Source organism: Benincasa hispida, chromosome 1, assembly GCF_027475165.1.
Source record: "Benincasa hispida cultivar pf3 chromosome 1, pf3_genome.v1.1, whole genome shotgun sequence".
NCBI lineage: Eukaryota > Viridiplantae > Streptophyta > Magnoliopsida > Cucurbitales > Cucurbitaceae > Benincasa > Benincasa hispida.
The window spans coordinates 75,088,413-75,110,502 of NC_143478.1; the positions used below are offsets into that span (position 1 = coordinate 75,088,413).

The window sequence follows — 22,090 nt, forward strand, 5'->3', positions numbered from 1 at the left end:
AACTTTCCACTCATTAACCCCCAAAATTTCCTCATTTACAGTTTTGCTTTGGTCACACCTCTTTCCATATCAGTCACTCTCTCATACATCCTTTTGGACTCCATTTTCTTCTGCAGTCTAAGGCTCAACCCCTACCCCTGAGATGCTTTCAGAACTGACTCAGTCACACCCTTTTTCTTTTTTTTGCTCAAGTGGGGTTTGGTTTGGCTTCATAAAGAGATTAAAGTTTGCTTGTTTTAGAAGTTGTCTCTTTCTTTACTTTTTGCAAATCAGATGGAGTTTGCTTCTTTTCCAATATGAATCTTCACTCTATGCTTACTTTCTACCCCCAAACACATTTGCTTCCCATAACATATTGATTGGGATCCTATCATACTCCATATCACTTGGAAATTGAGAAATATTTTTGGTATATAAGTGGCCTCAATTTTTCTTTCTATAAAGTTTTTTTTTTTTTTTTGAAGTCCCAACACTAGAAAGTTTAATATATTTTTAAAAAAATCAGTTTATACCTCCAAATGTTGTAGTTATATCAATCTCAAACTAATAATAACATCAACTTGAGAAATATGTTGTAGTCAATCACATAATTTTGATTGAATAAGAATAAAGAAGTAGAGGAAGGCATGAAGATGAACTACTCATACTAATAAAATTCACAACGTTTCTCTCTAATATTATATTTAATCTTTTGTTTGAACTTTGAAGAAGTTTTATACACGTATCATGTACTAATGACTTTAAGATAAAGTCCTAAAAGTTGGTCCAAATTGAGTCACGGATGAAAGTTTAACACTTGATACTTATTAATTTGAGATTTTAGTGATACAACTTTCCTAGTTTAGCAGTATATAAATTGATTTTTTCTCAACAGTACAACCTAGTTGAAATTTTCCCAAATATCATAGCCACTTGAAATATCCTCCCATTGGCAACTTGTTTGAATATATTTCTAGAAATGAGAACCCAAATTATCCACTTTCATACCATTGAGAAATTTGTATTCATAAATTTCTCAGCAATAAATCTATCAAAAGAAACACAACCATTATAGAAAATGATTAGAGAACTGTGGTTAAGTAAAGAAAAAAAGGGTTTTTTTTTTTTTTTTTTTTTTTCTTTTTCTTTTTTAAGTGAGAAGTTATTTGAAACAGCCTTTAATCTTGTAGCATGTAGCATCCAAGTTGGGGATATTTTTAGATTGTTTGCAGAGAGAACAGTCTCTGAGAGTTGTATAATTTGATTTTGTTTACTTTGAGATCATTTAAAGAAAAAGCTAATAAAAGAAGCACCATTTTAAGAATAAGTTAAGATTAGGAATGAAAAGAGAGTATAAATGCATTCATGAATTGAGGTGAATCAATGTTGACAGCATGTCCAGTGTCCTTTAAAATATGCAGCTTTGATTTGTGCCCCAAATGCCTGCAATTTTCAACCTCAAAACACTGCTTTTTCTATGATATTAAAACAAAGGCAACATAATAATAATGGCACACACAATGACAAAGCTGAAGTCATTCTGATTCTCTTGTTTTACCTCTGCAATTGATGAGCCAAGTAGACAGGGAATACTCTATCTTTCTCACCCCAAATTATAACACTTTCCTATCACCCAAAATGTTGATTTTCTTTAATATTTTTTTAAAGACTCATAATTGAATAAGAACAAAAAAAAAAAAAAAAAATGTATAAAATTTGAGTTGATTTGATTACTTGAGTTAGAATGGGTAGATTTGGATCTCCTCCCTTCTATGCTTGTTATTCATCACCTAATCAAAAGAACATAACTCAATTAATATCAAGTATGTACAATACTCTCAAGATTAAAGGTTCTATATTTTTCATGTATAGAAAAAAGAAAAGTACGGCAACTAACTATTGCTCACAGATGAAATAATGTTTATATGCTTAATTTTAAAAAAACTAGAGGAAATATATATTAAAAGAAGAAGACTTTATCTTTTTCGAGAATTCCACCATTGCTAGATGGAACGATGGAGTTATGTTTGGAGTCAGAAGGTCTTCTAAACCAACTAAAACAAAGATGTTTAATGAAAGAGTAACTCATGTTCATCACTGGAGAGTTGGAATAGAATACAGAAATGATACTCTTATGAACTGTTTGACCAAGCAATCTGGCAACCAACTTGGATCATACTTGTATATAGACAACTTCATCAGAATCTTCAAATCTGGTGGTGTTTCTGGTACAAGAAGATCCACTGCATCCCTTCCTATGTTCTTAAGCTGCTCCACCTTTTGATCATCATTACTACATATTCCACAGCTCACAATCACCACCTTCATCACTTCCTCATAAATCACACCATCCGATATGCCACGTACCCTCCATAGCTGATCCCCACTACGCTATACTTCTCCACACCCAGTCTTTTCATTCATTCCACCTACACAAATCGCTTGGAACAGATCCGACATGTCAGTTTTGTTGGTGTGAGATTCTCCAAAGAACAACAGGTCGGGTATGTACAAATGGAAGCTTCTCGACAAGTCTCTAACTTGGAAAAAGATTTGCCATTTGGAGTTCCCACCGAAGCCATGGATTAGAACAAGACAGGGTTTGTTTGGATGTCCAGAATTGCATTTTTGTGTCTTTGTCAATCCAAACGCTGCTTGGTGACAAGTTGCAGAGCCTGAAGTTGAGGTCTAACCCTGTCTTAAGTATTGTAATGGAGAGAGAGGAGACGGAATGTAGAAGGATTGAGATAAAGGAAAATGGAAAATCGAAGAGAAAGAAGGAGAAGACATTGAAGCTGAGCTTTAGAGGGAATTGTGATTATGACATCTCTGTTTGTGAAGAGATGGGAATTGGGAAAGAGAAACAGATTTCTCTGTTTTTTAAAAACAGGGGTTTGGAACTCATGAGGCAGTTGTGTAACGGCTGAGAAAAGGAGGAAGGTTGAGTAGGGAAAAGGGTTGTGAAGTTGGTTCACGAAAAGGAAACGGATGAGTCGAAGACATTAATCCCATCCTACAATCTCAACATTCCCACATTGATACCGCTGATGCCCAAGTCCCAAATGCATGATAGATAGACCATTAGTCTTACAAATAGCACTAATCTTACAAAGTATGCAATCTCAAGTGCTTAGTCGTACAAAATACACACATCAACAAATAATTTTTTTATTTTTGTAGATTTTTGTTGAAGCTTGTATTTTGTTGGAGTACAGCGAGTGTGAAAACTATATGAAAAATATTGCCATGAAGATGAAAGATACCTTGCTTCCAAACCAAAGCAACAGTTTTCAACACTTTTCACAATTCTTGCTGATAAATGCTTCTTTTATGTTTCTACTTTTTCACTTTTTGGACGGCTACGCTCATCTGATAACAGCCTTTCCACATAGATTCCTTCATCCATGCCCACCATTTTCCTCCCTATAAATCTCCTGTTTCACATCTAGTTTTTGCTCAACAAGCAAATCTTTTTGATAAAACCCAAAACCATGGATAGTAACTATAGCGCTTACCCAAACCAGAACTCGTCTCAGAGGCCACTGGCCATTGTTTTGGCTCTTGCTTCTGCAGTGGTCCTATCACCATTAAGATCCAATGAAACCAGTTGGAATTCTGGATTTGTTCTTCCACTTGTTCTTTTGGGACTTATAATTGCCATTAAGACATCATCGTCCTGCTCATCCACGCCCAAGGATAGAGGGGAGAGAGATTCTGCAATTCTCTCTACAGATCCTTCATGGGTTCTTAAAATGGGGAGCTCCTCTTGGGGCCTTGCGGGGATTTTAATGATGTTGATTCTCGGGCTTTCTTGGCAAAATTCTGTTCAAGAATTCCTTTGGAGATAGAGAACCAAAACCGACTTAGATTTCTATTTCTTTTTACTCACAAGGTTGTATTGAAGTCGGCTTGCGTGATGAAGTTGTGTGCTGATTTGACAGTTTTAAAATCCTGACTGAATAGATTCAAGATGTCCAAAACAGTAGAATAAATTAGTATGAAATTTATCTCTTCACTAGGGGCTGATGAATTTTCTTTTGAAATCTTTAAAAGGCAAACTAAAATTACATAAACATAGCAAATGCTAGGAATCAGTTCATCAAGTAGTAATCTAAAGCATATATCATAACAGTTGATACCCGTTTACATTGAATCAACACATACCAGATATGTACAAATATTTATAATTATCTACAAGAGAATCTGATCCACAATTTGAGCATGATATTTGTAGTGTAATCATAGAGAAGGGGCAACGAAGGCACTGTCAGCTCCTCCAACCAGCGGGCTGTGGAGTTGCTACAGTAAAGCCTCCCTCGTACATTCGCTGGATTTCTTCCCGGTATTCGATCAACGACTTGTCGGGTATTGGTGGGGTTAATTCCACCACATCACCCATCTTCAGCTTGCACTTGGGGTCACTCACAGGCTCGTGGTTCAATCTTGGTCTCAACTCCTCCTTCATTGGGAACCTATAATGAGCCCATCTTGTGCTTCCTCTTCCTGCTCTTTCTAAAAGATCCATCATCGTTGCGTTAGCTGGGAATTCCTGGACCGACATCTGAAGATAACCAAAACAAAGCGTTTTCCAATTGTTAAAAGTTGTACTCTTGCACCAAAGACAGATAACAAACTTAACAGAAACAACTAGGATAATAATCGTCGACCTTTTCATTTTCAATCATTATGACAAACAAAGGTCCATCCTGGAAGTAGTGAGGTTTGTAAGAGTAAGAGCAATCAGACGAGTGAAAAGGGAACTTGCAGGGTGGTTTGACAGAACCAATAGAAGAACGATCTTTGTTCATGGTCTCACAATGCCAGGTGAGAACCCATCTGGCCCATTCAACCATCTGAAGCACAAATGAAGAGTGCTTGGAATCACCCTCCTTGTATCTCCAATGAGCTGCAAACCCAAACTCGGCTTGCAAATGCATCTCCTTCGTCCGAATTTGAACTTCAAGTGGGACATCACCTTCACCCTTTACTACTGTGTGTATAGATTGATACCTGATTACCACTAAATACTATAAGAGAAGAATTGTAGAATAAGTATGAAGCCAATTAATACTGCTTTTAGATAAATACCCGTTCAACTTTGGTTTACTTATGTAGTCCTTGAACTTTCCCGGTACTTTGGGCCATAACTGATGAACGATTCTTAATGCTTCATAGCAGTCCCCTTCATTTTCAACAATGAGTCTCAACCCATGAATATCGTGGATTTCATTCACGGTCAAATTCTTCCTACAAAACAAATTAAAATTCAACTAAAAGTTACTATCCTGACACAAGCTCTAGAAAATAACAGTCTGCAGAGATGAAGAGAGAATGAGAGAGAGATGGAAGGCTGAAGGCGTACTTCAACATTTTGCGGTGAATGCTATAGACACTTTTGTGCCGCCCAGTTACAACATGGTAAGAGATTCCTTTATCCTTAAGAGCTCGCTCTAATTTTTGAGTTGCAGAAAATATAATTGCTTCATCATATAAACCCAACAGCTTGGAGGACAAATCTTTGTGTTGTTCCAAGTTAAGATGCTTAAAACACAGGTTTTCTAACTGTTCCTTCCAACTGTAGATTCCGAGGCGATTAGCCAAAGGAACAAAAATCTCCAGAGTCTCCTTTGCAAACCTTTGCCGCTTGATCAGAGGCAATGCATCTAAAGTCATCATATTGTGTAGGCGGTCTGCTAATTTAATGAGGACAGCCCTTGCATCAGCCATAGCAAGGAACATGGTGTGCAAGCGGTCTGCCTCAACTATTCTCTCAGCTGTATCATGTTCTCGAGCAAGCTTGCTTAAATGACTTAACTTCGACACCTAAAACAAAGGTATAACTTAAAAAATTAAAAAGAGGACTCATTCCTCATCAGACAATGTTTTTTGTTTTTTTTTTTTTTGGGGGGGGGGGGTGTGGTGGTGTTTGGAACCATTCAGATCTGTAATTCTACAAAGACGTAAGAATGTATAGAAATAATGATATATGCAAAAGAGTTTTCTAATAAGAGACCTATAGCATGAATGTTACTGTTTACCCCAAATTTGAGACTAGTGCAATTTGCAATTTCTTTCTCACAAGAAAACAGAAGAAGTTTTTACAGTTATGTTCTATACCTAAACCTAAGACATCTATATGATGACAAAGAAAAAGTGGAAGGCTCAGCATCTTACCCCCTCAACCAAATCAGCGACCTCAGCTCCAAAAGACCCCAATATGTAGTCATGACTCACAAAAGAATCGTCAATTGTGTCGTGCAAAAGCCCTGCAGCAATTACTGTGGAATTAGCACCAACAAGCGCAAGCATCACTGCTGTTTCCACACAATGTTCCAAGTAAGGGTCGCCACTTGCACGCATCTAAGGAAGAACAAAAGATACCAAAAAATGAAATTTCTTAATGAATATCATCAGTAATCCAGGCAATACCAACACTGTCAATATCGAAAGATAACATTACCTGTCCTCTATGTGCTTTCTCGGCCTCAAAAAAAGCCTTAATCACAAACTTATCACAAAAGATTTTGTGCTTTGATTGTGCACTTAGAAGCAAATCCTTCGCATATGACTCAGAATTACCTTCCATAACGTTGTCCTCCATATTGAAAGTCAATTCATCTCCAAACAAAGCAGAAGAACCCACATCTAGCCCATCACTAGACACCTCCAATCTTGGAGAATCATAATCCACACATGATCCTAATGCATTTCTCACAAACCCATTGAACAGCCTGTTGGTACTTCCTCGTCCATGAAAACTACCATCCCCACTCCTTTCCCTTACAGTCCACAATGGAGGAGTTCTTGCCGACCCAACGCCACTACTGCCACAGGAAACCGGACCCTGGAACACTGATATTGGACTCTGATCCCGATTGAAGAATGACCCGATGAATTTATTTGGGGAATAATGGAACGAAGAACTCAATTCTTTAAGCTCGTCCCCTTTATCATGCCTAAAAGAACCCAATTCATCTCCGCTACTTGAAATGCTCGATGACGACGAGGAGTGCCTCGGCACACTCGACGAGAACAAACTTGACAACCCACCGACCATTGGTTTTTTAGATGAAGTGGCCGTCGAAGACGCCAACGACGAGGACCGAGAGGTAAATTCTAAATCACATGATGAATGAGAGTTCATCTGGCAAGGGTGGGGTGAAGAACAAATAGTACTCGGTGGGCTCGTATACAAAGCTATAGTTGGTACAGCCATGACCTTTTATACTCGAAATACCACCAATTATCTCAAGAAACCAACACAAATTCCAGTAAAACAACAACAACAACAACAACCAATGCTAAAGTGGAATAGACGAATTGTCGGGCTAATTAAGATTTTCTTCCCCTTTCCAAACGATGCGAGAGACGCCAAGCTTTCTCTGTACGCAATCAAATGAAATTGCTAGAAAGTATAAATTTGACGAACATTCAGCAGAAAAGGTACAGAAAAGAAGCAAACAGACCAAAAAATCAATCAAAATTCAACCAAGAGGCACTGCAGGAGAATATGAAATTGGAATACAGTAGCGAGAAATTAATCGAAACTGAAAGGAAAAGAAAAGAAAAAAAATAGGGATTAAAGCAAGAACTAAAATTGAAGAAATCAATAAGAGGAAGCCATAAACCTAATTTTGGAAGAGAAGGTGCCATACCTTGAAGTGGAGGAGAAAGTGAAAATGAGAAAGAAAGAAGAAAGCGAGAGTTGCTTCTGTGAATTTCTAGTAATCTCTGCGTTCTCTTACATTGCATTGCGTCCTGGCAGTGGAAAGATTGAAAGTACCATATTACCCTTCTTAATTTACCTCAATTAACGTAAAAACTATAAACTAAAAGGATAGCCGACCACGTCCTAACTATTCCGGTTCCATCATTCTATGAAATTTACTTACATTTTCCGGATAAAATTTTACCTTTTTATAAATGAGGTCTTATCTTAAGTTTTTCTTTTACATCACCTTTTCCGATTCATAATCAAAATTAATGTAATCGTAAACAAATTCTTTTTATCGTTTATCGAAAATTAAGAATTTTATCTAATTTACTATTAACGTTATGGTTATCTTTACCTTTGAGAGTCAAATCGTAACAATAACGATAATGATAATAGTAAATGTGTCAAAATTCATTATTTTTTTTTTCTAAAACTGTAACAATAATGATAACCATAATCATGATCATCATGGTAAAGGTAATGATATGATGTAATTTTCAGATGCAATTTAATTGATCACCTCACGCTCATTGTTTAAATTACATTACTTGATTACGGATTTTCAACTGGGTCCACCTATCAGTACGAATGTAGAACGTCGATACACACTGACAAACATAAAGAAAAAAAGGTCATACTTTTCAAATTATCTTTCATTTATTGTGATATATCCCTTTTGTAAATGTGGCCTTAATTCACAATCTGATTTGTCATGCACGTAAAAATATCTTTGATGTACGACTTGAAGCTCATTCGTCATAGGTCGGTGCTTTTGTGTTTTGTGATTTATTAACTCTTTAGTTCTTACTTATACTTCTTCATTACTTCAGGAAAAAAAATACTAAATAAGTTTGAGTGGTCGCAAATTAAAATGTTTGTAATTAACTATATCCTTAAATTTTAAATTTGTATAATATGATGCTATATATATAAGCACATATTAATTTGATAGCCTATTAGGCGAAAAAATTGTTTGATAAGAGTTATATATATAGTTAGCTAGATGTATAGAAGAAAATATTTCAAATTTATAAAGTTATGGAATGCAAATCATTTTAATCAGGTCACAATTATTATAAATAGTCATATTGTAATCATCCTATTGAATAAATTTTCTATTTTATATGCTATCCTATCCAATAATTTCTTTTCATTTGAAATATTATAAATTATGCTTACCTTAATATAATAACTTTTAATCAAAATCTACTCAATTATCTTATGGAATTAAAACAATCAAATATCCATTTGATAAAGAAACATATCCAGTAAATATAATAAATAATATTTATTCCCCACATAGGTTAAAGTTAAACTCAATTAATATATGCAAGGGTGGCCTTATATATGCATGCAACTAGTTCTAATGGGGTCCATCTTTTTTTTTAAGTTGATATTTTTATACTTTTGTTTTTGTGGATGCTATTGCCTGTTGTGCCTTTTTGTTCATTTTTCCTTTTTTCTTTTTAAATATATATACTCTCTTTGGATGTTTCATACTCACCATCATTCTTTTTTATTTGTTGTGTATTTCCAATACCTAAGGTTAATCCAATGATTTCATCTCTAATGCTTGTCTTTTGATTCAAATATTTAAATTTTAAACTTATTCCTGTTTGTGTTACATGTATTACACTAGCATAAAAGCGTGGAAATTCCTATTATATTTCTTGTTGTGGAAAACTCGAACACGTGTGGCGATGTGAGCCTTGATGCTCTGATGATCCACTCCTTTGGTTCTGTCTCGTCATTTGAACTAACTTGCATCAAAGTGTTAGAGTTAATATTCTAAATCGAGTGTATCTTATAGTTTGTAAAAACAAATTATATATCTAATAAAATAAGATGTTTTTTTTATTAATGTTTAGACTACATTGAATCAATCCAATAAACTAAGATCCAAGGTTATTTTACAAAACTTAAACATATATGTGAAGACATACAGGTGAATCACGTTTGAGTGATAACCTAAAAGGTCTGTAGTAAATGGATAAGATTGGATACCTTATCCTGATGACACTATGAATATGACCTGTTTTGTATATGTTACCATTGTTGTAAAGTGCTACAAATGATTTGATCCTGATCATTCATGTGGAGACATGCGAGCAGGGGTATTCTATACAATACAAAGAGTTTGTATAAGATCGGACCGTGCAATGAATAGTTTCTCTATATAACACCGTTGCTAGAATAGACTTACATTTCACTAGGATGACCATAGGTGACTTGACTTTAATCTTGAGTGAGTTGTGAACTCCTGAGAGTGATCCTTTGATTTATATGGGTAAGAGTGACCTTATTAGCCGAGTCAACAAGTCTACCATTTTGGAAACTTGTCCGAGCAAGGAGTTGGAAACACAACTACACAAGATGAAATTCACTCATTTTCCGACCTTAGGGAAAGTGAATAAATTGCTCATTTAATATCTGATTCCGAGTCTTGAACATTGAGGTCTCAACCTCTCACTGACCCAAGAGGTGTTAATTTGTAGTTAAACTATAACTGCTTGTTCATTAGAGGGATCAGTGGTATTTAGGGACTTAGATGTAACTACAGGGGTAAAATGGTATTTTGACCCAACTATAGTTATGAGCAATTTGTGAAGGGTCGATTCACTGTTGATTGGTTATAGAAATAAATCTACAATGCAAAGAGTGCAGCCATCGATCTTTAGCGGAATGACTGGTAGTTAATGAAAATTGATTAATTTAATTAAATAGTTTAATTAATTAATCTTATATCATTTGAGCTTTTAATCTATAGGTCCATAAGGTCCTCTTGTTATCCCTAAAGGATATATAAGTAGAATGATTTGAATTGTTCAAATCAATTGCATATTAATGAGATTAATATAATATGGTTAATTATAGATGTGATCTATAATTAAGAGAGAGAAATATTTGAACAATTGAAGAATTAACCATTGAAGGGACGTTTTGGAGAAGACACGGTGGGAATCGTGAAGAATTTGGGAATCTACAAAGGTAAGTTAGCTCTTTTTTTTTCCCTCTTAAATGGATGCTAATCTTGATTGTTTATCCATTATGTTATTATTTTTATACCGTATTTTGTTTATGTAAAATCGAAAAACAAAATTGCAAGGCGATCATATACTTTCACTTGAGATTCAATCTCTTCAGAAAGTACTCACACCATAATTTGGTATTGAGTCGAATACACTTCAGTGTCTAAGTTAGTACTAGGAGTATTTAGTTTAACTAGGTACAAAGAAGTGAGCTAGATTCTCTTTTGGAATTCACTTATTTCTCCCTTTTGATATTGTAGAATGAAGTTATTTATAATATTATTTCTCTAACACCTGCTTGTGGTTATGTGTAACGTGGACAATGTCAAGTTGATTGTAGCCCATGAGGTTGAAGAGCTCTAGAACCAAGCTCCGCTCAATTCTTTTATGATTAGTATACTTTCTTTTATTCAGTGAGTTGACCTAGAATTTGAGAGTTTGACTTTTTCGTTTTTAGACACACAGAATTCCATATTGTCTCTTAATTTTCCTTTCGCAGCTTTAGACTTCGCCTGAAACAATCATCAACAATACTAACAAATCATTAACCACCTTGTTAATAAAAATACAAGTTTGTTGGGAACACACATCATATTGTTTTCTTGTCAACTAATAATTTTAATACATAAATGAAAAAGATATTAATTTTCAAATGCCAATGGATGCGACTATGATGGCTATAGACAATTCCCCTTTCTTGTTGAATTTGTTGAGCTAATTGAAGTAATTGCGTTTCATAATGGCATATTTTATCATTTCAAATCTCTTATCAAGTCAAGTTAAATTTGTTGATGAGGTTCAATTTTTGGTTGATTTTATTCATGATTATATGTGAAGCCTTGCAATCTAAAGATTCTTCATTGTCAATCTAATACAATTGCTTTACATGCATTAGTTTCTCGTGTTTGAATTGAAGCATCAATTTTTAGAGATTCGTCTTGAAGATCATTCTCATTGCTTATTAGATGGTGCATTTGTTTCTGATTTCATATACTATTGTAGTTACATTACATCTATAATTTTTTTTACCAGAATATAATTAAATTTTGCGTTTTACCTTTTTCCACTAAAGAATGTTAAATATATAATATTAAATTTTCATTAACATGTTGATATTTTCACATTTTTATGGGTTTGATATTGACACGAGGATGAATTAATATTTTCATAATATCATAGAAAAATCTACGGAATATAATAATTAAGTAATAAAATATCATTAATGTAAATATAATATAAATAATAGACATGTTAACTCGGTTAAAAATCATAAAATATTTATTTACTAATTTAAATTTATTTTTTAATAATTTTTCTAGAAATATCCATAGAAATCGAAATTCTATTGATATTTCTATTAAAATTTTCATAAAATTAAAACATCAATATTTCGGTTGACATTGACATCTTAAACATTGGTTATACATATATAGTTTTTTAGGTTGTTTTCAGATATAGAAAAATGAGTCAACTTATTTTTCAATATAACAAAATATTATTGTCTATTAGTGATAAATATTAAAAGATATAGATATATCTATTAATATGATATTTTACTGTATCTGAAAATATTTTCAATAGTGTTATTATTTAAAAATATATATATATATATATATATATAATGAAAATGTTATGCATATGTGATTGTAATATATGTAATAATAGAAACAAAATGAATATGAGATGCGAGTAATTTTAGTAGGTAGTAGGGGCAGTATTGACATTGTGATAGTAGTGAGTTGTAATGATGACGGTCCGCCTTCTGGAAGATCCAGGGATAAGGACAAATTCGAAATAATTTATTAAAAATTAAATAGGTTCTCCAAGATTCAGTTTTGTGTAGGCTGAAAAAGTAACACGTGGCGGGCAGATAGACATTACACGCTGTCCACAGCCCACCAGAAGGACCGCCTCGTGCCGCACGTGACGGCCATTGGGTGAGCCGTCGTTCACACGGTCACAGTCGGGGGAGCGCCACCCCCACCACGTTTTTCTGTACTTTGCTTTTTCTTCTGCTTATCTATTGGGTGATTCCACTATTCAAACTAAACCATGACACTTGTTTATATCAAGCTTCCAAATGGGAAAAGAAACTTTATGTCATATTTCCATATTTTAGAATCATCATCATTTAAAAAATTCGTTAAAATAGTTTTTTTCTCAATTTATCTCGATCAAAATCGATCATCAAAATTTTAAATTAAAAAATTAACTTTTTCATCGTATCCGTTGTTTTGGAACTTTTTCGATGATATCTGATAATGATTAACATTAAGATTCTATATTTTGACTTTTTGGTGAAATCTCATGCATGATTAATAATAAGATTCTATATATTTCTCTAAATATTACGTAGTTTTGCAGAATTTGATCTTTCCTAAATTTAAAAATGATAGTGTAATTATCTAATAAGATCAATCGGAAAATCCATTTGGATAAGTGGTAAATCTATTTGAAAATTTAGATAATTATATGAAATAACAATTGGGTTTGGGTGAAAGATTTGATAAAGATAAGAGAAAATTTGAAAAGATATAAGAACTGTATAAGATTTGGAAAAATTATGAAAAAATTAGTAGAATCTCATTGTTAATCTACTTGAGATTTAACCGAGAAAATTCAAAACAATTGATAAAATGAAAAAGCTAGTTTCTTTTAATCTAAATCAATTGCATATTAACCGAGATGAACCGAGAAAAATTAGTTTAATGAGTTTACAAAAAGAGTTTATTTTTTAAAGAAACTTTAGGGGGCTAATTCTAACAATTTTCCAAACTTTCTCGTGAGTATAATGATAAATTTGTTTGAGGGGAAAGCACATGTAAACAACTACCAGTAAAGAGTTTGGAAGTAGAAAATCAACTTATTTTTCTAAACTATAAGGATGTATTTATAAAAGCAGATGACGTAGATTATTCCCAATAGAAGATTTCACAACTATTTTCTTGGCTCTATCGTTTGCGTCCTGCTTGATGTAAATTATGCATTTGGTCCAAAATCCCCTATCACAACATTAATTATTATCCCAAAAGTCGATAAATCAATTTCTCTGAACAAAATCTCTTCACCAATCAACTTTAAAAATATAAATTCAAAATTTTCTCGGGGGAAATATCACATTAGAGTTAAGTAAAATGTCAAATCTATAATACAATGTGAGAGGGAAAAAATGTTTTGGACTCTTTCATCTTTGCATAGAATGATCAGAAGACAAGTACGATGACCACTTCGATCTTGCTTTTCACTACAAACTTACTCAAATGTTCAATTGAGGGACAAGTATAGCAACGATATGTTAGAGTTAGAAAATATGCAGCGGAAGTATCAAGGATCCATAAGCATTCAAATTCACTAATTTTGGCAGAAACTAAAGCATGCTCATCTAAATAAGAGGGTTTTAAGATCATACATTTGAAGAACTTTTCAAGAACTTGATCAATCAATAGCAGTCTTCACCAAAGATCATCGTGAACCACCTCAAGATCTTCCCCACTATCCTCTTGGAACTTTAGATCGAGTTGTGGGACTCAAGAACAGCTTGAAACGATGAAGAATAGAGAGATACTCACAACAGCTCACTTCGAAGAACCCTTTCTTCTCACTAAAATTTTCTCTTAAAATTTCTGTGTTATGCATACCTTCAATTCACTCCTATCTTCTTTATTTATTGTAGATAAACATACAAATAAGAGATATGCATGGCTTGTAGCTCATGCTTGGAGCTTTAATGAAGAAGAAGAAGTGGACTTTAACTGAGCATGAAGAAGATGATATTGGAAAATTAAGTTTTTCCATTTTGGTGCATGCAAAACTATTTTTCCCATTTTTCTTTTAAAACCAAATTTGATTTCAAAATTCAATTTTGATTTTAATAACTGAAAAATAATTTTCATAAATTAATTTAAAATATTAATTAGTTTAATATCAAATATTAAATTAATTTTTGCACAATAATCATCTTTATATATTTAAATCATATTTAAATATATATTCTCGTATTCTGTTTAATTTGAACATTTCAAATTAATTTCTCAAGTTACTCTAAAGCTTAATCAGCGAGCTAGTAGAGAGATCTCACGGACCTACAGATCATGGGCTCAAACTATTCGAGATTAATTGATTAAACTCATTAGTTCGATCTAACCCCCATTCGTTAACTAAGGGGACACTTCACTATAGCCCATAGTTGAACTCCCCTCACTGTAGATATATTAAGTCCACTTTATAACCATAATCAGTAAGTCGATCCTTCACAGGTTGTTCGTAATCACAACTAGGTCAAAATCATCGTTTTACCCATGTGAATACATCTTGTTCCTTAAGTTCCTACTGACTCTCTAATGAACAATTTTGATTCATAATCTCTATGAATCAAATCCTTTCTCTATCATGAAAAGGCAGAGCCCTGATTATTCAAGACCTGGAATCAGTACTTAAGAGAACAACCTATCTGTAAGGCTATGTCCCTAGCTATTCATCTGGTTTTATCCCCAAAATGGTAAACTTATTGAGCAGTGCTGTTGGACTACTCTCACCGTTTACAAATCAAATGATAATCCCGAATAAACAGGAGTTCATAGCTAGCTCAAGATTATGATCAAGTTAACCTAGGTTATTTGATAAATGAAATAGTCAGTTTTAATAGTAAACGGTCGTTATAAAGAAAAGTGACTATTTTCGTGGTCTAGTTTATATGCAAACTGTATAGGATGTCCCCACCCACATGTCTCAATATGAACGATTTGTGGATCACATCGTTTGTAATACTTTACAACTTCTTGTAACAACTACAAAATAGGCCGCATCCAATAGTATTACCAGGATGAGATACCCAATTTCATCCATATATTTATTAGACCATTTAGGCTATATACTATCAACTTGATCCTGTTTATGTCACTACATAAATTTACATAAAGCTACAGTATTCAGACTATAGCCATGGATATGTTTATTGGATTTCCATAATAAGATGCAAAATCAACAAGTCATTATTATTGATAAATAGAATGTTTAACACAAATTGCGAGTTCTAGGACATTCCCAACAATCTCCCACTTGGACTAAAACTCCAGTGAGAACAAATATATACAATATAATGTTGAGAAACATAATGGGAAAAATACAATAAACTAGGGCATTTCTAATACCATAGACATTCTCCCACTTACCCTAGATTACACTACTTAGAGTCCTAGTCCAACTAGGTGGCCCTTGAATACTTTAGCCGAGAGGGCCTTTGTGAATAGAGCAGCAAGGTTGTCTTCAGAGGCAATCTTTGTGACGATCACATCTCCTCTGTGTACTATCTCCAAGATGAGATGGTACTTTCTTTTAATGTGTTTTTCACATTTGTGATTCATGGGTTCCTTTGAGTTGGCAATAACACCACTATTATCACAATATAGTGTGATTGGCAGGTGCATATCTGGAACGACTTCCAAATCGCCCAAGAATTTGCGTAGCCATACTACTTCTTTAGCAGCTTCGCATGTAGCCACGTATTCCACTTCCATTGTGAAGTCAGCGATAAAAATTTGCTTGATGCTTCTCCAAACTATAGCTCCTCTATTAAGAGTGAAAACTGATCCTGAGGTAGATTTCCTAGAATCTACGTCAGTCTGAAAATCAGAATCGATGTATCCTGTAAGGATCAAATCCTTAGGTCCATACACAAGTATATAGTCCCTCGTTCTCCTTAGATACTTGAGGATATTATTACAACGGTCTAATGACCGTGTGCTAGATTGGATTGCAACCTGCTGACGATTCCAACTACAAAACATATGTCAGGGTGTGTACACAACATGGCGTACATCAAACTCCCAACTGCAGATGCATATGGAATTTTGTTAATCTCCTCAACTTCTTGAGGTGTCATAGGACATTGTTCCTTTGATAAATGAATTTCATGCCTAAAAGATAATAAAACTTTCTTGAAATTTTGCATATTATACCTTGACAACATCTTGTCAATATAAGATGCCTGAGATAGTACCAATGTTCTATTCTTTCGGTTATGAAAGATCTGTATTCCTAGACCATACTGAGCATCACCCAAATCTATCATTTGGAACTGTGTTGCTAACCATCTCTTTACGTCAGCAAGAAAACTTGTCTTATTCCCAATGAGCAAGATATCATCAACATATAGAACTAAGAATGCTACAGTTTTGTTGATTATCTTCTTGTATACACAAGCTTCATCAACATTCTGTTCAAAGCTATAAGATTTGATCACAGTGTCAAATCTTATATTCCAGAATTTGGACACTTGTTTCAACCCATAAATAGATCGATTAAGCTTAAAGATTTTCTGTTCCTGTCCTTTTTCAATGAACCCTTCTGTTTGAGACATAAAAATACTTTCATCAAGATAGTCATTCAGAGAAGTTATCTTGACATCCATTTGCCATATCTCATAGTCATAATATATGACAATGCCCAAAAGTATTCTTATTGATTTGATCATGGCAATAGGAGAAAAAGTTTCTTCATAATCAACTCCTTTTTAGGTAAAACCCTTTGCCACGAATCTGGCTTTATAGGTCTGTACCTTGCCAGTTTGGTCTTGTTTTATTTTGTAGATCCATTTACAACCTATAGGTGTTACCCCATATGGTTGATCTATAAGTTTCCAGACAGAGTTGAAATACATAGACTCCATTTCATCGTCCATGACTTTTATCCATTGTTTCCTGTCGATATCCTCCAATGCTTTTTTAAAGGTTAATGGATCCTCTAAAACATCATCTTATATGATGTTCTGAGTTTCTGTTAAACCCATGTAGTGTTCAAGTTGCTGAATAATCCTCCCACTACAATGAGGCATCCCCAACTCTTGGGATGGACGTGACGGGACAACAACCGTTGTTGATGGACCAGTTTGATCAACAACTTTTGTTGATCTTTCTGTAGTATCTTTAGTAAGTTCTTGCAATATTAGTTTACTGCGAGGTAGATGATTTTTAATATGATCCGCATCCAAGAATGTAGCATTTGCCGATACAAAAACTTTATCTTCTTGGGATCATAAAAGTATCCTCCTTTTGTTTCTATGGGGTATTCTACAAATAGGCATAATTTTAAACGTATTTCCAATTTCTCAGGATTCTCTACCAACACGTGTGTTGGACAACCCCAAATACGGAAATGATGTATACTTGCTTTGCGTCCTTTCCACAATTCAAACGGTGTTTCTGAAACACTTTTGGATGGAACAACATTCAAAATATAAACTGCAGTCTGTACTGCATACTCCAAAAGGATTGAGGTAACCGAGCATAACTCATCATAGACCGAACCATGTCCAACAAGGTTTGATTTCTCCTTTATGCAGCACCATTTTGTTGTGGTGTTCTAGGTGCTGTGAGTTGGGATTGAATTCCATGATCTACTAGATAATTCTAGAATTCAAATCCATATACTCACCACCTCGATCAGATCGAAGTGTTTTAATTCTTTTACTTAACTGATTTTCAGTCTCAGCCTTAAATTCTTTGAACTTTTCAAGAGTTTCAGACTTGTGATTGATTAAGTAAATATAGCCATATTGAGAGTAATCGTCAATAAAACTGACGAAGTATTGATATCCTCCTCGAGCTTTAACATTCATCGGACCACATAGGTCTGAATGTATAAGTTTGAGAGGTTCTTTGGCACGCAGACCTTTGTCAGAAAAAGATCTTTTTTTCATTTTTTCCTCAAGACATGATTCATATGGAGGTAGGAAACTGTCTTCTAATTGATTTAGATGACCGTTTTTTACCAATCTCTTAATCTTGTTGAGATTAATGTGACCAAGCTTGAGGTGCCAAAGACAGGCGTTAGGAGGAATTTTTCACCTTTTATTATGAGTCTCAGCCCTTTTAAACATCTCTATATTTAAAATGGCTCTTGCTTCAGTTGGTTGTAATATGTATAAGTTATTTTCAAGTCCAGCAAAACAAATATGAACACATCTTGAATAAATAAACACTTCATAACATTCAAAAGATACACTGTACATATTCTCTAATAGACAGGAAATGAAGATCAGATATCTTTTCATCTTTGGTACAAAGAACACATTCTTGAGCAAGACAAAAGAATCTCTAAAAAAACAACTTCACATCTCCCACTGCTTCAGCTAAAATGACTTCACTTGTTCCCACCTTGAAAGTCATCTCATATTTAGAAAGTCTTCTCTAAGAACTAGTTTTCTGTAGAAAAGCGCAAACATGATTAGCGGCGCCTGAATCCAATATCCAGGTAAGGTGAGAATTTTCCACTATACATGTTTCAACAACCAGTAAATCAAATTTACCTTGTTTAGCCTTTTCTGCTTTCTTTTTAGCCAGATATTTTAGGCAGTTTCGTTTCCAATGCCCAACTTCTCCACAATGGAAACATTTTCCTTTGGGAGTTTTGTTTTTCTTTGCAGTAGCTTTCTTTTTCCCTTTTCCTTTCTTCTTCATTTGTACGGTTTTATCCTTAAAAGAAGAAGGACCAACTTTCTTATCATCAGTGGGTTTCGTACCTGACGTTGACCCCTTATAATTTTTTTTTGGTTTTGAAATAACATTTATTTCTTTTTCCTTTAGTTTCATCATTGATTGATAAGTTTGCAACTCATTCAACAATGTCATTAAGTTATAAGTGATTTTGTTCATGACAACGTTTGTCCTAAATAACAGATAACTCTCAGGAAGAGATTCTAGTATCATGTTCACTTGACTTATCTCGTCTATCATTACCCCGTGAGACTCCGTAATGTTAAAATGAACCATCATGTTGAGAACGTGTTCTCTTACGTTGGTTCCATCTTCATGCGTGTTACATAAACATATTTGATGTCTTCATGTCTAACAGAAGATGCCGGTTGCCTGAACATCTCTTGTAATGATGCCATACCTCACGGGCTGTGGGCATAACCTTATGCTTCTTGTTGAGTACATCAGATATACTCGCCAAGATATAGGCCCGAGCTTTCTCATTCGCCCTCACCCATCTATCATAGACGTCCCGAACATTTCAGATGGTCGTTGAACTGGGAACTGGAGGACACTCCTCTGTTAACAAAAACCTCAGATTGTTTACAACTAATATCGTATTGATGTTTGACTTCCAGTTCGAATAACCCTCTCCATTAAATTTATCAGAAGCAATTAATTTTATGATTGAGTTCGACATTGCTGAAACATTTTAAACAAACTCTATTAAATATGCATCTAAATCCATTTTTAGCAAAACTAATAAAGTACCCAATAAATCTTTATTTATTTTCAATGATACTTAAGTGATTTAGAGCAAATGTTATCGTGGGGCAGTCAAGAATTCCTTCACAAAAGCAAGATAATTCTTGACCAAATACTATTTTCAGAATAACTCATGTTCCAATAGATCTTTTGGTTATCGTTTTCGGTCAAGATCTTTATTAACAATTAGTAATTCTTGTAAGTGTGACCCACCATTTTCAGATCTTATATGACGGTACCTCTTAGATAGAAGACAATATCCAAGACGGAACTATAAGATCCTATTCATTTTATTGAAGCCTGGGTTGTTCCGAATCCTATGTTACAACCCTTCATAGGGATCGTTGCGGTTAATGACTAGCTAGTGCCGCATAAAACGACAGCAGACGCAACATAAAAATCTCACGGTTCAAACTAATAGAGGAGATCGTAGGACAATGTTGACACATTTCCTTCACCCACTTACTATGAACTACCTCCCTCATTCACTTTGTTATTGACCCATGCAAGCATTTTTCATATAGAGCGGTCGAGATAAAATCGACATGAAGCCGAGCATGGATCTCACAGTGTAAATTCTTGAGAACATGAGAGCTAATAACTATATATCAAATATATTGTTAATCTCCCACTGAAGTGTTCAAAATGTTTGGGTATTTTACTTAGGCATGATGGCTAATTTTATACAACCTAAGTCTAGGTGATTTATCTAGATATAACTCTTATAATTGGATTTAACCTACAATGTCTAGGTGATAAACTATTTTATTACCTCACATCGCTCAAGCAAGTTCATAAAATCAGTTTACAACTTTCAATAGTTCGGTTATAATCCCTAGGTAGGAGGTGTTCTGTAAATTGTCAACTTAAGTACCCCAGCCTTAGACGGGTTTATGAACCGATATGAATTTGTAACCTTATTTTATAAGGTAACAATCTGTTTTAACGTTTAAAACTAGTTGTTAAGTAAGTGAGTATGTAGCTATTCTTTGTTATGGATTTTAAATGTCTAACCAATTTTATAACAACTTACAAAATTTTAGACATGCTTAACATCCACAACATTCAACAAAGGCATCTAATATAACCATTATATTAAACATAACTCTAACATGCATATTATATATTATAACAATTATAACATACTTTCAATACATGTAACATGCTTCCTACGATGGAGTTTTAAATCTACATGGCATATTGTATGCATATACACGAATTATTTAATTATTACATACATCTCATGCATAAACAATTAAACACTAACTGATATGGTTTTTGTTTTGGCATAAACAAGCAAACAGATGCCTAACTATTACAAACAACTTCAAAATTGTCTTTGAACCGCTCGAACTGCTCCAAACCGAACCCAAGCATCTTGAACCGGATCAACCAAAAACCCTTTGAGGCTAAACCGAATTGGACCTTGAGAAAATTGATCGAACTAGTTGCTCTCGGTCCAACCTCAAAGTCTTGCTAAGGTCGATCGTGTAGCGTTGAAGGCAATCGTCTAACACCATTACCTTGTGTTGAGAAGAGGTACACGATCGCTTAGTGTCTACTGAAGCTAAACGATCGCTTAGCTCTATTGTATAGAGCTACATGATCGGTTAACACCATCGCCTAGCTATCGTTTAACTCTATCGAATAGAACTACACGATCGTTTAACACCATTGCCTAGCGTTTCATGTCATCGTTTAGTATCCGCCATAGCTAAACGATCGCTTAGCTCTATCATATAGAACATTTTCGCATCGCTTAGCACTTCGTCTACACGATCGCTTAGCACTTGATCTAAACGATCGCTCAATGCTATTGCGTAGCACTTCATCGCATCGCTTAGCGCACACTGCAACTACACGATCGTGTAGTGCCATCGTTTAGCAAATCCAACGTATCGTTTAGTTCCCACGCCAAAAGCTAAATGATCGCGTAATGCTATTGTATTTCATTCGAACGTATCGCTTAGCTCCCGTAGGTACACGATCGTTTAGCGTTCAACATCACAACAACCAGCGCCCATTGCTATACGAACGTCTAGCTTTTCTTCACATCGTGTAACACCTGGAACTAGATGATCGCTTAGCAACCGAACCTTAACAACGATTTTGAGCAGAAGCTGAAAAACTGG

At 34.4% G+C, this 22,090-nt stretch overlaps 2 protein-coding genes and 1 pseudogene across 4 annotated transcripts; 1 reads left to right on the forward strand and 2 right to left on the reverse strand.

Annotated features, from left to right (window-relative positions):
- Positions 1–1,174: 1,174 nt before the first annotated feature.
- LOC120078896 (uncharacterized) lies at positions 1,175–3,394 on the reverse strand (annotated as a pseudogene). Its single transcript, XR_016529926.1, has 5 exons — positions 3,320–3,394; positions 2,077–2,667; positions 1,714–1,749; positions 1,538–1,605; positions 1,175–1,422 (listed from the first exon to the last, which is right to left on the reverse strand). The product of XR_016529926.1 is annotated as an uncharacterized LOC120078896 (transcript).
- Positions 3,395–3,421: 27 nt separating this feature from the next.
- Positions 3,422–3,994, forward strand: LOC150038723 (uncharacterized). Its single transcript, XM_090316652.1, has one exon. It carries the CDS (start codon positions 3,471–3,473, stop codon positions 3,825–3,827), a length of 357 nt encoding a protein of 118 aa, XP_090172778.1. The 5' UTR covers positions 3,422–3,470; the 3' UTR covers positions 3,828–3,994.
- An 80-nt stretch (positions 3,995–4,074) lies between these two features.
- On the reverse strand, positions 4,075–7,774 carry LOC120071466 (putative GTP diphosphokinase RSH2, chloroplastic). 2 transcript variants are annotated; one of them, XM_039023775.2, is made up of 7 exons: positions 7,635–7,774; positions 6,440–7,361; positions 6,154–6,339; positions 5,342–5,802; positions 5,068–5,226; positions 4,647–4,989; positions 4,075–4,540 (listed from the first exon to the last, which is right to left on the reverse strand). In XM_039023775.2, exons 2-7 carry the CDS (start codon positions 7,193–7,195, stop codon positions 4,247–4,249), a joined length of 2,199 nt encoding a protein of 732 aa, XP_038879703.1. In that variant the 5' UTR covers positions 7,196–7,361; positions 7,635–7,774; the 3' UTR covers positions 4,075–4,246. The 2 variants fall into 2 exon arrangements, with proteins under 2 accessions (XP_038879703.1, XP_090172760.1); XM_090316634.1 differs by having other exon boundaries at positions 6,440–7,526; positions 7,635–7,689.
- Between the last annotated feature and the right edge of the window lie 14,316 nt (positions 7,775–22,090).